This window comes from Coturnix japonica, chromosome 1 (assembly GCF_001577835.2).
Source record: "Coturnix japonica isolate 7356 chromosome 1, Coturnix japonica 2.1, whole genome shotgun sequence".
Lineage (NCBI taxonomy): Eukaryota > Metazoa > Chordata > Aves > Galliformes > Phasianidae > Coturnix > Coturnix japonica.
This window is the reverse complement of record NC_029516.1, coordinates 47,317,413-47,333,442: the sequence shown is the minus strand read 5'-3', so window position 1 is coordinate 47,333,442 and position 16,030 is coordinate 47,317,413. Positions and strand designations below refer to the sequence as shown.

The 16,030-nt window shown below is 46.2% G+C and overlaps 1 protein-coding gene across 1 annotated transcript in view; it reads right to left on the bottom strand.

The window, feature by feature from the left end:
• Positions 1-3,072: 3,072 nt before the first annotated feature.
• Positions 3,073-16,030, bottom strand: part of MYH9 (myosin heavy chain 9) — a 65,995-nt gene continuing 53,037 nt past the window's right edge. The window contains exons 25-41 of the mRNA XM_015862207.2: positions 15,436-15,607; positions 14,654-14,866; positions 14,090-14,234; positions 13,378-13,584; positions 12,449-12,553; positions 11,659-11,811; positions 11,074-11,322; positions 10,372-10,584; positions 9,177-9,389; positions 8,677-8,838; positions 7,865-7,993; positions 7,424-7,512; positions 7,097-7,220; positions 5,790-5,998; positions 5,246-5,354; positions 4,855-5,027; positions 3,073-4,695 (exon numbers count right to left, since the gene is read on the bottom strand). Of these exons, the coding sequence (XP_015717693.1) occupies positions 4,578-4,695; positions 4,855-5,027; positions 5,246-5,354; positions 5,790-5,998; positions 7,097-7,220; positions 7,424-7,512; positions 7,865-7,993; positions 8,677-8,838; positions 9,177-9,389; positions 10,372-10,584; positions 11,074-11,322; positions 11,659-11,811; positions 12,449-12,553; positions 13,378-13,584; positions 14,090-14,234; positions 14,654-14,866; positions 15,436-15,607 (2,783 nt within the window). The 3' untranslated portion in view covers positions 3,073-4,577. The remainder of the gene's footprint in view (positions 4,696-4,854; positions 5,028-5,245; positions 5,355-5,789; positions 5,999-7,096; positions 7,221-7,423; positions 7,513-7,864; positions 7,994-8,676; positions 8,839-9,176; positions 9,390-10,371; positions 10,585-11,073; positions 11,323-11,658; positions 11,812-12,448; positions 12,554-13,377; positions 13,585-14,089; positions 14,235-14,653; positions 14,867-15,435; positions 15,608-16,030) is intronic.

Genomic DNA, 16,030 nt, shown 5'->3' with positions numbered 1-16,030 from the left:
AATGCGCTGGAACAGAAGCCCAGGTGCTTTGGGAAGCTTCTCAGCCTGCCACGTGGGCTGGAGTAACCTCCTGCAGGGCTCTCCTTCATGGCATGGGGCACATCACCAGAAGGTGCGACTGCTCTACCCCTCCCTTACTAATGCTCAGATTTAGAAGTGTAGAATGTCTTGGCTTGGAATGGACCTCAAAGAAGATCAAGCTCTAACTCTTTGGCTGTGGGCAGGTTGGGTCTGGTCTGGCATCAGGAATGTGGCCCAGTGACCCTCTCAGCTCCCTGCGTTGCATGGGGAAGTGCTGAGGAGGAACTGAAAGCAGCTTCTGACATGCGCCCATCAGCTGGCCCCAGGAGGCTGCAGCATCTCATAGTGGCATAGCCAGGCCTCTGTCCTGCTCCTTGAGCAGGGTAGGGATGGAAAATGGGCTCTGGAGGGAAGAGGTGGCTCCAGTGCCTTGGAACATGCTGTAGGAAGGATGCTTCCCCTGCTGCAGCACCTGGGAAAGAAAGTAGAAGGTGGGCTCTGCACTGTGTGATGTTGCTTTGTAAGGCAGCACACAGGATGTTTCCCTGGATACAGCAGGAGCAAAGAGTAGGAAGCACGTTTCTTCAATCACAGCTCCAAGAGCCATTTCTTATCCCCACATCAAGCCATCACTGCACCCAAAGGTGAATTCAGGGGAAGTTCAGGTCAGATATTAGGAACAACTTCCCAGGAAGAGCAGTGCTGCAGTGGCACAGGCTGCCCAGGGAGGTGGTGCAGTCACTGTCCATGGAGGTGTTCCAGAGCCGTGTGGATGTGGCACTGAGGGACGTGGTCAGTGGGCATGGTGGGGATGGGCTGACGGTTGGACCAGGTGATCTTAGAGGTTTTTTCCAGCCTTAATGATGCTGTGAAAGGTATGGGTCAGCCTGCTTTAGGCCCAGCTGCGCAACATGGCCCCTGGCTGTGTTGCTTGGCACTGTGCTGCTTCCAGGCAAACCTCCCTGCAGGGCACCACCACCCCCTCAGCTGTCTGCAGAGCTCCACTTCAGCCCAGCATTATGGTCAGGTGTGGGAGCTGTGTCTCCCTCCCTAAGAACAGGGTTTAGGAGAGCGATCCACTTACCCTGAGCGATGCGGCCTGTCAGAGCACCCTCTTGAGCGAGGTTTCCATCAAAAGTCAATTAAGGCCGTGCCGGATGAAGCCCCCTGCAGTATAATTTCAGATTAATTAACAACACAGGGCTAAATGATGAGTAAAACAGAAGAGTGAAGCCAGCTGCTCCATCATCATCACTTCTCCATTTTCCCTCTCTTGTTCGTCCCTGGGGCTGAGTGATAGCGATAGCGCTGGGCCAGAGCCTGCCGTGCAGGTGGCAGCATCCCAGGCTGCGAGCAGAGCAGGCAGAAGAGTAATCCAGGCAAAAACGTCCCCGCTCTCACCTCACTGCTCGTTAACCGGCCTTCTCTGTGCATTTGGATGTTGCAGACTTGAAAGCATCCCATGCCAGTGATTGAGATGCCGGCATCTCCCCTGATGAGCCAGACCCTCATTGCTTGATCTGTGTATCGTAGGATCATTGAATCCTACAACGGTTTGGGCTCGAAGGGACCTCAAAGCCCACCCAGCCCCAACCCCCGCCATAGGCAGGGTGCCACCCCCAGCTCAGGCTGCCCATGGCCCCATCCAACCTGGCCTTGAACCTCCAGGGATGGGGCACCCACAGATTCTCTGGGCTAAAAAGAATCTCCTTCACAGCTCTCTTTCCCCTTTGCTGCTCAGCTGTTTGCTGAACCACGCAGGCTCAGAATGGCAGCAAGGTCTGGGGAGTCACAAGTTCAGGACTGGAGGCTTTTCCTTCTGCTTTTGTGCCCACTGTGGGCATCAGGGGAAGGAAAAAAAAAAAGGTGCAGGCGGACAGTAAGCAGCCATCAACCAGTATAAACTCTCTGTTCTGGAGCTGGGAATTCTGCTATATGAGGTCCAACAGCAAGTTTTGCATCCAAAGCTTTTCAAGGGGTCTCAAGGAATCTGAGATGGCTGGGGAAGAAATGCAGGAAGGCAAAATCCTCATCTCAAGCCTGGCAGATCAGGGGCTGTGTCTTGGGGCCCAGCTGAAAGCAGCTCTGATAGAAGACACGTGCCCTCCGCACAGGAGGGGATGATGCAGGTTTGGCCCTATGCCTCCACATCCCTGCAGCTGATCATCCTGCCCGCTCCGTTCTGCTGCTACAACAAGTGCATGCTGTAGCCTGCATCACCAGGAGGACTATTTTTAGCCAGGGTTATTATATTTAATGATCTGGTTTACAGCAGACCCATGAACCTTTGAGGCAGCACAAGCCTGGTGCAGGGATGGGAATGTTTGCAATGGCACAGCCAGCCACTCCATCATCTAGAGCTACATCCACCTGCTCCCTTCTCATTTGGGTCCTTCCAATAGCCACTGCAGTCAGCCCTGAGGTAGGATCAACAGGCAGAGCTCCAGCACACCACCCATCACACACAATCCATGTCTGCCCTGCTTTATTCCACTCTCCCCAGCTCAGGCTTTAGAGTCTATACTGATTCCCCTCCCAGCACTGCTTAGACAAATGCCACCCCCTGGAGGCAGCAGACTTTGATTCTTGCTGTTTTCCTGCAGGCTGCATTCTCATTTTCCAGCAGCCCCAGCGCTCCCGCTCACCGCTGCTCGGCTCCTTTCTCACCAAGCTTTAAACCTCAGCCTGTTGGAGACGATTTCAGGCCCACGGATGAGCTGTAAGATCAGGCCCCGGCCCAACTACAGGTGTGATGCAGCGGAGGCAGCGGTTGGGGCTGCTCCAGCAGATTTGAGCTGTTTGTAGCTGCAAAATACTGCCTTCTGAAACACGGACACTCACAGCACACCTGTGTCACCTTCCTCCAAAGTCCACATCATTGGCCACTGCCGGCCGCCACAGCAATACACCAGCATCCAATGTCAGCATCAGAGCTGTGCGGCTCCACTGCCAGGGCCAGGCCGATGCTCTGAGGACACACGTGGTGCTTTGGGAGCGGTGCACGCCATCCTCAGTGTGGCCAGGGAAGGAGGGAACGGCAACGCAGGCACATAGACTGCAGCACATGGATAATCTTTATTGGTAACATCAGTGGAGCACCAGTAATCCATTACTGACTGTAGTGGTGACACACAGCTGAGGCACATGCTAAGGCACTTTTATTTTATATATATATATTTATATATATATAAAAAAAAAAAATTAAAAAAAAAAGAAATTAAAATTTCCTTGTGACAGCAATTGGGACACGAGGCTCCTGCACTCAGAGCGCTCCAGGCAGACAGCACAGTGCTCCAGCCTTAATTATCTTTACTTTGCTCATAAGTAGGTCTAAATGCAGCATATACAATATGGTTAAGAATACAGGTAAATCCAGCAACCAGTGTACGGTGTAGAAAAGTAAAGACTATCTCTATATAACCATGGTCCCAATAGAAAGGCAGTGATAAAGACCTTTATTTTTTTATCTTAATTACTTATTACGAGAGATACAAAGGCCTTACATATACCTGTGCAGATTAAAGGGTTTTTAATATACTCTTAGTCAATGGTGCACAATAACTAATCCCAACCCCTGGTTACAGAGCAGGTGCAAGAGGCTCGGACATGTCAATAAAAGAGGGATTTCCCTCCCCTCATCCCCACCCTCTGCCCGCTACCCTATTAAATTCCCCTAGATTCTATTGCCATTAAATATATTTGGTCCCCTAGAGATTCTCAGACAAGCACAAGGACATCATTCTGCTTCCCCAGCCTGTCATCAACTACTGGTCCACGCTACCTTAGATGAAACCGCTCAGAGGCAGAGACACTAACAGGACATCATTGCACTTCAGAGATCTGTCCAGACAGTAAAAACGAGGAGGAGGGGGGAGGGAAGGGGAGAAAAAAAGAAAGGGGAAGGAAATTGTTTTGTAAAAAAGACAACTTTGGCAAGTCCTCCAGGTAGTCCCGGGGGGGTTTTGGGTTTGGGGTGACGGTTGTTTCCCTCTTCACCCCTCCCTGGAATCGTGTGAAAGAAGAAAGGCTGAGTTGCCATGGCCAAAGCACACCGTTTTTCCTGAAACTGCTCCCAAACCGTGTGGGTGGGCAGATGAAAAGAGGCAGAAGTCTGAGGTCACTGAACACGATTGCCGAAAGCAAACAAAGAGGGAGGGGAAAGAATACAGGAAGGAGCTTCCCTGCAGCTAGCATCTGAAGACAAAAAGGAGATTTACAGCAAAAATAATCTTTCCCTAACCCCACTCCCTCCAAATTGTGTAAGGATTCATCAGCAGACGTGGCACAGACAGTTCTACACGACTTTGAAGATGCCAAACTGCCGTTCAGATTTCAGAGCCCCAACTCTTTGGCATTAAATACAAAGAGGATTAGGAAACTGGAAAAGAGGAGGAAACGAGGAACGCAGATGCCCAATGGCTCCAGATACACAGAGCCGGACTTGCTCTGCAGATCCCCAGCCAATTTAAGAGGAGAGGGTTTGCAGAAAGTCCAATGGAAAAGGGGAGGGTGGATGGGTCGTTCCATCGTGTGTAACCTGGGCAAAATGAGAGGACTTATTCAGTAGCTTTGGCATCACCAGCTTCTGCCTTGCCGTCCACTTCCTCATCGGAGCACTCTCCTGTGCCCTTCCTGACAAGCCGACGTGTGACAACAAAGGGCAGGTCCCCGCGCCTAGGGAAGGACAGACAGCACATCAGTAACACCAGATTCACCCCACACACCAGACACGGCAGGCTTGGGAAAAAGGAAACAGACTGTTTGCTGTGGGTGGCTACAGCAAGCCTATGCTGTGCCGGGTGCCAAGGTACCGCACAAAACGCTCTGCCTTACCTGAGTTTGCTCTTGAGGGAGCTGACCTCTCTATTCATGGCATCAGCTGTTTCAGTGGCATCGTCCAGTTCGCGCTGGAGTTTCCTGCGGGACGCGTTGGCTCGCTGGGCCTCCTCTTCTGCTTCCTCAAGCTGGCGTTTCAGCTGCTTCAAGCGCATGTTCGCCTTGTCCGCCTGAGAACGGGCAGGGAAAGAGATCAGCGCTCCCTCGCTTACAGCACAGCAGTTACAGTGGCAATAAGGACAGTTTCCCAAGTCTCCCCTTCCTGAAAGAAGCTGCCTCGGACTTGGCAGCTCCAAGCTTTTCCTCTTAAATACAGAGGATGCCTCGACCATAGGAGAGGAACCCTCCCACCAGCAGACAGTACAATGCTGTAGGTAACCAAACACACCTGATCTTTGAATTGCTCAGCATTACGCCTCTCATCATCCACCTGCAGCAATATATCTTTCAGCTTCTTCTCAGCACGGCGCACTTGCTTGCTGGCAGCCTGGCGCTCCCTGCACAGAAATACAGCGACAGCTCAGATATGAATTTACCCCCTGCTGTCCCCCCATCAAGACCTGACACAGGTAAGTTAGAAACAAAGAGGATATCAGAAATCACACTAATTTTTTATTATAAAAGAAGAAAGAAAAAAAATGGATGGGAAGCAAGGTTTCCTAGAGATGATTAAAAGCTACTAAAAGGTATTGGCACCACAGACACTTCTCCTGACGCTACAGAGGAACAGCAACAGCGCATCACAGCTGCAGCTTTAGGACTGGTTGAGTTTGGCTGAAGCAAAAGGACTCTACAATGAGAGCAAGGATGCACCACCCAGTACCTCTACGATGAGGCCCTCATACAGACAAGGTAGAATTTGCTCAGAAGGGCTTAAAATTCCTGAGAGGGCGGGTGCTTGTAAAACAACCAGAGTTCTGGCTAGGACATACTTGGTCTCCATGTCTAACTGCTCTTCCAGCTGCACTATCTTCGCTTCCAAGGCTGTGATGGTGGCCTTGTACTTGGACTTCACTGCGCTCTCCATCTCCTGCAGCTTAAGCTTAAGCTCCTTGTTCTGGCGCTCCATCTGCTGGCGAGCATTCTCATTCTTCTGTGCGTTGCTGCGCTCAGCATTCAGGTCGGCATTCATCTGATCAATCTGTGGAGAGAAGCAGCCCTTTGTATATCAGGTGTCCCAGTGTGAAAGGCTGACTTTGTTCTTAGACACATGCTGACATGCAAAGAAAAAGGACCCTCAGGGTGAGCTGAACACCTGGAATAACTGCTACAGGAGGAGCTGTCTGTAGGCAGAGATGCAGACTACTACTCAAAACTTCTTAGCTTATTCCAATTTTTTAAAAGTAATTACTTGAAAAACAGGCTTATCAACCTTCTCTTAGGACTATGTTTGCCAATCATGTGCCTCTCCCGGGTGAAGGAGCAGTTTGGCACTTAACGCAATAATTACCAGTCCTAGTGAACTGCATCCGTCCTGAAGGCAAGTGGATTCAATACACGTGCTCTACTGCTTTAGCGATCTATCGCTTACTTGCTGTCTATGTCTGCTTCAACAACAAAGAAGCAGCCTGAAACTACTGACTTTCAAAGACAAAAGGGCAAAAACTCAATCCACTTCCAATCCAGCGCTCTGGCTGATAGTCAAGGAGAAAGTTATGTTCTTTGGAGTAGAGCCACCACTTGGAAAACCATCAGCCAACTTCTTGGCTTTAGAGAGCTAACAGAACAGCATGCCTGACTCCTAAAGTCGGAAAGATAAAGCACAGCAGAGAACAGGCAGATTAGGATCATCGTTTCTATAGCAGCCTAACAAATTCCATATGGATAGTCCATTTGAAGAAGCATAGAACTGGCGGAAAAGACTCTTTCCAAACACACTGTGGCACTGTTCAGCACGCCAAGGCAGAAAAACAGACTACAGATCATATTTCTCAGAGTTCCTCAATTAAGAAAAAAAAAGAAAGGAAAAAAACAAAAGGAAATTCCTGAAAAACTTTGGAGATGGTTCCAGCTACCAAAATCACCTCATACTCCAGGATCAGAACTAGTGAGTTAACATGAGCTCCAACTGCCCACCGCCTTTTTTGTTGTGGCATTCAGGTGTTTTTTACCTTGCTCATGTCTATAGACTTCCCAGGGCCCATAACATCCACAGAGCAGCTGGCATTTTCCAGAGCACAGCCTGACAATTTACACAGGTTAGAGAGCCTCTGCTCACACATCCAGCCTGCATAAGTACCTGAAGATTTGCCTTCTTGAGCCGGTCATTGATTATCTCAGTGTTGCCCTGTTCTTCCTCCAGCTCTTCCTCCAGCTGTGCTATCCGGGCCTCCAGGCGTCTCTTTTCCTCCATGGCCAGTGCTCTGCAGGACACACAAACATTCACGTGATGTTGGCAGCATTAATGACTTGGGGGAAAACCTGCCACCTCTTGTTTTATAAAACAAGCTCTGTCTTCCGAAAGCACAGAGGATGCGGTACAAACTGCAGCCTACAGAAAAATAACAGCCTGCAAAGTATTTTCTCCAACCAGCTCCTCCACCCTTGAGCAGGGAACATTACTCACCCTTTACCACTGCTGTTGGCAATCTCATCAGCCAGCTCATCCCTTTCTTGCTGGGCCTGGCGCTTGGCACGCTCAGCAGCTGCAAGTTCCTGGAATGGAAACGAGACGGTCACTGATGCAATGGGAAGCGACCAACTAATGCAGCACAGGAAAAAGAAGTTAACAGTAATGGGTGGTACAGCCTCTGGCTAGATCCAGACTGAATTATAAGACACCATTTGTTTCCCTCCTACTTCACAACTTCCTTTGTTTTGCATCACTTCTATTGCAGCTGTCAAGAAAGGACCGAATTCTGCAGTTTGAAACAGACCTCGTATTTGAACAGAATGAAAAAAACAACACAAAAGAAAGGAAAAGAACACTGCTCAAGCTCAAGCTGCCACGCTTGGTTCCTGGTCAAGAAAACAAACAAACCCTTGACTTGTATGCATATGCCATTACCTCCTGCAATTGGATCATCTCTGCCTCCATGCTCTTCAGCTTCTTCTCGTTCTCTTTGGCCTGAGCCAAAATCTCTTCTCTGGAGGTGCGCGTGTCCTCCAGTTCCCGCATGTAATCCTTCATTTGTGCCTGAAAAAGGAGGACAAAAATGGATGGACTTCAGAGCATCTGCATGAACAAATGCTTACATTTACCTTACAGGAAATACAGGGAGGGAAAGTGGAAATGGGGACTACATTAGTCTTCAGCTACCTAAAAGGCTGCTGTAAAATGAAGGAATCATCTCGTTTCATTTCACAAGAAACAAGGAGAAGTTGTAATTGAAGTAAACAGAGTTGCTTAAATTGCAGGGGAAAACAATTCTTAGATACGAGAGGGAGGAGTACAGGAAGCTTTCTAGTGAAGAAGTGGAATGGATGGCCTAAGGGAGGATTTGGCGTTTTTCCTCAAAACGGATCAGACACATGCCTGTAAGAATTAGAACGGTATGACAGAACTGTTTCAGGCGGGAGAAGGCCTACATCATCTTTTAAGTCTCTCTAGCTCTGCAACTCCATAATCCTTTACTGAAACACTGATATGAGGCAAGCGCTCGAGCAGACTTTCCCAGCAGCTCGTCTCTCAGGGAATTAAACAGGCAGAAGGGGGTTAGAAAGATATTTGAAATGCCAATAAATCTTTCCTGGTAAACTGCTACCAAGTTGCTGCTCTTGTGACACTGATACATGGTTCTCATGAGGTGAAATCTTGTATCTCATTTCCCTAGGTAAATATGCTTTATGCTGACAACTAAAACAATTGCAGTTCCTCACCTGCAGTTTGCGGAGCTGCTTGATGGCTTCATCGCGGTTCTTGTTAGCAGTGTCTATGTGGCTTTCCAGATCCTTCAGGTCCAGCTCTAGTTTCTTCCTGGCAGCCACAGCAATGGAACGCTGTTTTCGTTCATCTTCCAATTCCACCTCCATCTCTCGCACCTGTACACAGAAATTCAGGCATCAGCATTTCAGCTTCTTGATTTCCCCAAAGCTGCTTTTCACATCCACCTTACAAACTGCACTCAAGTGCAAGCACGTGACTTCTTCTAATCCCTGCTGGCAGAGGGACGAGGGCTAACATTCCTCACTAATAAAGCAACACAGGATCTTCAGATAGGCAAAGGCTATCTGAAAAATCATGCACACAAGGGAAAGCCTTTGTAGCACTGACTGGAGAGTTATCATTAACAACAATGTATGTACTGGCACTGTCTTAGCCATCTTTGGGCATAAATGCCTTTGCAGAACACTTTCAGGATTTACGAGGCCATTCTTACTTGTCTAATCAGCTGTTTCCTCTTCTCTTCATTCTGTTCATCACGTCCCAGGAGGTCTCGGTCAAACTGTGCCTTCATGGCCTGTTGGTTCACTTCTAGCCGCAGTTTGGCATCCTCTGTGGCCTGCAGTTCATCCTCCAGCTCTTCCAGCTGCGTCTTCATCTCCTCCACCTGCTGCTCCAGGGCTCGCTTAGCCTTCTCCAGCTCATGGACCTACAGCACAGTACCACATACAAGGTTACCTCAAAGAGGACAGTTTCACCTATCCTAAGAACAAAAAAGCCTGAGAGCAGCCACTACTCTAGACAAGACACAAGGACACTGTATTTGTTCCTTATATTAATGCAAGGATACCTCTCTGATCCAGCTGCTCACATAGCTGCAAGCTGCCACATGGATTATGATTACCATTAACTCTGGTCATTTATGTGTGGTGATCAGGAGGAGAAGTATTTGTAAGTGCAGTCCCAAATGACTTACCAGAGGTATACAGACACCCCTGATTCTGACAGAGTTCAATAAAGTAATTTTAACTTCTAATGATGATTTTTTTTAATCTTTTCCTTCCTGCTTTCACAATCTTTTCCTTATTATGAAATATTTGGGTTACCGTGTTCCACTGTCAACTATTCCCTGCATTTTCCACACAGAAGCACTAAGGTTGGAAAAGACTTCCAAGGCCATCAAGTCCAACCATCCACCTACCACCAATATCTCCCCACTAACCCAGGTCCCTCAGTATCACATCTAAACGTTTCTTGAACTCCTCCAGGGCCAGTGACTCCACCACCTCCCTGGGCAATCCATTCCAGTCCCTGGCCAATCTTTCTGAGAATAAATTTTTCCTCATAACCAAGCTGACCCCACCCCCTGGTGCAATTTGAATCCATTCCCTCTAGTCCCATCACCAGCTATGCAAGAGAAAAGGCTGACTTTCACTGTGCCACAGCCTCTAATTCATCTCACACAATACAAGTCTCTAACACTATGTCATCTGGGTAATTTCCAAGCTCTTTCTACTCAACTTTCCTGCTCACTAATGTAATACAAATGTAATATTCACAAATCCTCAAAGCATTCAGTGCTCTCTACTACAATTGACCATGTTCACACCAGCATAAGTATTCTGCAGCATCAAACTAACAGTAATGTCTTTGTGACATGTCCTGCACAGACTCCTTAGCTCCATACTTACGCTTTTCCCAACATCATCCTTTGAACTCATCAGGTCTTCCATCTCAGTGCGGAACTGCTTATTGACTCGTTCCAGTTCAGCTTTCTGTTCTATGGCTTCTTCAAGGGCTCTGGCCAGGGAGAGGGCCTTTGTCTCCTTCTCACGGGCTTCAGCTTCAGCACGGTCTCTCTCTTCTGCATATTTGGCTGAGATGTTCTTCTCCTCCGCCAAGAGCTACAAGAACACAGCATTAGTATTTTGAGAAATCACTAAGCCATTCTGAACAAGGCAAACATGCACCTTTTCTGTTTTTTGCCTTCTAAGTAGCATTCTGCCTCAGACAGAAAGAATCAAGAAAACCTGTCTTCAGAGAATGCATACCATCCCATCTCCAATAATGTGCTGACCCCATGTGAATAAACCTCTGATTCCCTAAGCATCCAACATATCAGTTCCAAACAGCCCCTCAAAAACTGCAGCCAGCATTTACAACTGGATATTGTTATCAGTATAACTGTTAGCCCTTTGGGAAAAGGCGCATCACTAAACTTCTTGTGCAAGAAACAAGTTTCCCTCTATGACAGCTTCTCTCCACTTTATGTGCTGTACCTGAGTTTAGAAATAAATGTGTATTCTCCAAACAGCACTGTTTAGATATTCTTAAGAGGCAAACCTGCCTAGTCAGATGTACCTACACTGAACAGATTGACACTGAAGTCATACCTGATCAAACTTCTTCTGCTTCTTCTCTAGGTTGGAAACTGTCTGGCGCTGATGATCCAGGTCCACAGCAATGTCATCCAGCTCTTGCTGCAGGCGGGTCTTTGTTTTTTCCAGCTTGTCATATGCAGCTATCTTCTCCTCATAACGCTGGGTTAAGCTCTCCAAGTCCTTTTGCAGCTTCTTCTTGGCTTCTTCTGCTATTTCAAGGCAGCCCAGACCATCATCCATCTTCTTCCTGGCATCTACTGCCTGAAGAACAGAAAAGACTGCATGTGAATCTCACCACATGTAGCACAACACTGTATGTGGTTTACTGGCACTAGATGAGCTGAGGAAATAGGTCTGTTGAGTTCTGAAGGAATCACCTACAATCATCAACACTGTATCAATGACTCCAAAGGAATTCCTGGGTAGAAATCTACAGTAAGATCATTATCTGAGACTCAATCAAGTAAGCAGGATCACCCTTGTCCATCAAAGGTTCTCTCATTAGATGCCCATTCCTCATTTACATTTTACTTCCTTCAAGTTAGAATTGCACTTCCTCTCCTCCCAAGTGTTTGATTTATGGAAGGTAGACTGTACCTGTTGCTGAAGAACAGAGATCTGCTTCTCTAGGTTTCTCTTCGCCTCCTCTTCTTCTTCCAGTTGCTCTTTCAAAGCATTTTTTTCATCCTCTGTTTGCTTCAGTTTAGTGCTGAAGCTCAGCTTTAGGCGAGTCTCCTCCTGCAGCAGCTCCTACAACACAAGCACCCCAGAGGAACTCAGTACATCTCCTTGGTTTACAAGGCTCACCATCCTCAGTCATTCTCTCCAGCAGGAATATTTTTGAAGTTTATTACCACAGAAATGGACAATAGGCTAAAGTGATTTTGCATGGTTAAGAACAACTTTACTCATAGCAGAATTCTAAGACAGTGATCATTTACCAACTTGGGGCACCAACAATATTTACTAGCTTCTAACTTACTAACTTATCCAATGGGATAACTTTATGGATCTATTGGAAATCATGAACAGAGAAATAAAAAAAGCCCATCAAACACAAGAATCTAGCATTGCAGCTCAGTACTAGCAACAAAGAACTCCCAAGCAGAAGAGTGATAGAGGAAGACTTCTAAGACATGGAAAGTTACGTGTGTTCCATATACTGAAGAAGCAGAAGGAAGAGAAAGAGCTCGTTTCATCAGTAATGCTCTCAACACCATGCAGCACAGCCCCTTAGCAAAACAGCCAGATTCAATCCTTTGAAGTGTTGTATAGTCAGTTAACAGCAGTCCAGATTGCTTTCTCACTTTAGTTGAGACCATTTGTAACAGACAGTGGATGTAAGTTATACAGATAATATGGATATCTTGGCTTCCAGAGCTCTCACCTGAGTATCCTGAAGCTGTGACTCCAGAGCAGAGAAGTCCTTTGCTAATTTGATTGATTTGCTGTCAGACTGGTTCAAAAGGCCTGTGACATTGTCCAGCTCAACCTGCAGGAGAGATGAGAGTATCACTTATTAAATGCATCAGCAAGATGAAGAAAGCCAGGAACAGCTGCAAGACCTGAATGTGAAAAACAAGGCACTTCTCAAAAGTAAGGCATGCGTATCATCTCCTGGGAGAAGACATGTGTCATTTCTAGGTACCTAGGGATGAAATACAAAGAATCCAAAAGAGACTCAACTGCAACAACCTTTTGTCTTTAAATCTCTTTATCACATGTGATTTGCTTCAGGACTGCATGTAGATACTCCAAATTACATTTTCAGACTCCAGAAGAGTATGCATACACCAGCAATGCTAAACACCTAACGACAGCCCTAATGATAGGCAATGCTTGGTGTGAACCAAAGGTATTGTTTATCTTGAAGAGAGCTGGAAAAAATCCTGAATTTCAGCATCTCCCTTTAGCCACCCCTCTTCACCATCAACCACATTACAAACTATCAAGATACATTCTTCCAAATCACCAGACTGTGCCACTCTAGGCTCACAAGTAGCTGAAAGGTTATGGAACTGTACAGTACAAACTGCTGCACGCTGAAGGGAAGCACCTTTTGGTGGCTGCTCATTAATGACACCAGTCCTAATGGCCTGAGCTGATAATGAGTTAAGGAGTTTGCTGAGTCCTTGGGAAGCAAACTATGTCTGTGCTTTTTTGTAGGAAAAAGTTCCTACAAAAAAGCAGAGGATAAAGATCCTCTGGAGGAACAAGAGATTTTCAAATTAACCACAGGAAGGTACCACCCTATAACCTTCTTTCCTCTCTATTCTCTGGCTACAACAGAAGCTAAGGAAAACCCATGCCACTCACCTGCAACTTGTTCACTCTCTCAGCCAATTCTGTCTTTACTCTTTCACCTTCTGTAAATTTCACCTGCAGTTCTTGGAGCTGAGCATCTACTTTTTTCCTCTTGTGCTCTGCATCCCCTTTGCCTTGCAGAAGTACCTTCACTTCATTGGACAGTTCAGCCTTTTCACTTTCCAGGGCTTGTTTTGCTTTTTCAAGATTTGCTCTCACCTGGAGGGGGAGGGAAATAACAACAAAATACCTCAGACTGAAGATACAGCAGAATACATCCAGTGAGTGATTACGTTTTTTTCCCCCTCCAAATTATTCCAACAAACCAATGTTGCATGTTTTACAGCTAAGTCTTAGACTGCTCATTCAGAAAAAAACAATATGAACACCTGATAAGCAGGAGACAAACAATCAGAGCAGACAACAATAAAGGAGATAGTCTTGCACCATCAGAGTTTCAAATTAAAGGCTGTACAGTTCAACAAATGCTAGAAGTGAAAAGAACTAAACAGTATCTTGGCTATTCAGTAGAAGATGCCTGATGGGAACAAATGAATGAATGCAGCTATTTATACATCTATAATATGCTCCATAGTACAAAATGATCTACCAAGGAATGAAGAGTATGTGCATCATGTATTAAGACACTGCAACAGAGCAGCTATCACTTCATTCACTTCAGAGAGGCTGACTGCTTTGGTCTTGCACTCCCTGTTCCACATACCCGTTTGGTTTGCTCTAATTGCTCTGCCAGTTCTTCAATGGCTTGTGAATGTTTCTGCCTCATCTCTTGGATCTGAGCCTCATGTGTCTTCGCCTCATCCTCAAGGGTCTTCTTCAAAACCGTTACTTCTTGTTCTCTCTTTGACCTGCAAAATTCACAGCTCTTATGTAGATGGCAAGGAGAGAATCAAACGGATGTGCATATCCGCAAACAGCATCTCTAATGCAGAAAAACACCAAGGTTTGGTTAGCCCTACATGCTACAAATACATTTCTCAAAGTTAGCACTTATCTTTGTACCCTTCTTAAGTACAAGCTCACTACACTAACAATCGAATGTGAAAGTGTGAATGTTTTGGGTATCACCACCACTAGGGTTACAGAACAAACTAACTTCCTTACACCAGACAATGGAACGCAGTCTTGACTACAGCTTGCACACTGTCTCCTTCTGTAGCCATTGGAGGCTGCTAACCAGCATGCTCTGACAAAGACTTGCATTTATTTTAATAAAGAAGTCAAGAACAAAACCAGACCATACAACACAACTACATATTGTAGTTACCTGAGCTCCTGCTGAGCAGCTGTAGAATCTAAAGTGTCTTCTAGCTCTGTTTTCAATGCTTCCAGCTCCTCTCCCAGGTCTCTCTTCTGTTTTTCGGCTTTGTTCCTGGAAGCTCTCTCTGACTCCAGGTCTTCCTGCAGCTCAGTGATCTGGGACTCAAGTTCCCTGATCTTTTTCAGGGCCATGTTCTTCTGAGCTGCCTCTTCTTCCACCCTGTGTTTAAGATAAGAGTTCTGGTCAGAGCCAGATATAAAGCATACATAAATGAAAACCACCTGCCCTACAAGAATAATCCAGGAAAAAAGCTGATACAGATAGGCTCTACATGATTACTTTCAAACTTTGATCCATAGATCACCTACAAAATTCTAATTTCTAACTCTCAATACTTGACAGAGCACAATTACTTACCTTAAAGAGGGGGACACAGAGAGACTGACAACAGAAGCAAAACAGAAGCAGAAGAAAAAGTTCCATTTTACAATGGAAGTTGGACACTTCACTGAATAGACAAATAAAGCACCTACCACAGAGAGACAGTGCCCTGCTACTATTTTTTAACCCCCTCTGAAATCCTATAGCAAAACTTCCACAGCACATGTTGCAGTGATAGCCTAGCTCTGTACAGAGAACGTGGCAGTGAGTAACAGCCAAAGAACTCTGATGCTAAGGATATGAATCCTAACAGTTCACAGACTGAAATACATAAGATTCCAAAGTGACACAAGACTAGAAGAAATACCTCCTAACGAATGTGGCAGTACCATAGGTCAGATTCTCACCTAGCTAAGGCTGCCTGCAGCTCCTCTTCCTTCTTGGACAGCTGTATTTTGAGTTCTGCAATCTGAGCCTGCAGCTCAGCAATCTGGTCATGCAGATCACTGGAGTCTCCCTCAAGCTTTCGACGAGTCTTCTCCAATTCTTGCCTCTGCTTTTCTTCACGTCGAAGACGTTCTAATACAGACAAGGACAAAGTAAGTTGCACAATGACACAAAGTCATTCAAAGAACACTGTGCAAGGCAGAGAAAATAAAGCTATTCAGGCAATAATATCTTTCCTGGTAATACAACCGTAAAAACTAGCTGGAGTGCATTATTCTGTCAGGATAATGCAGATGGTTCACGTATTTTGCACTTAAAAGATACGCGTGCAATTTTCCTCTCCCTCATTTTATATCCAAACCTCCTTCCCCGCTTCATTGTAAAAAAACAATAAATAACAAGCACAATGCTAGTCTCTCCCAGCATCCACACCACACGACACTCATTAAGTGATGCTGAGCACAAGGACTGCTCTCCTTTTACTGCAATTAAATAGGCCATCTCCTGCTGTGTTGACCTGGCCAGCCCCACGATAAAGAGCATCTAGCTTGAACT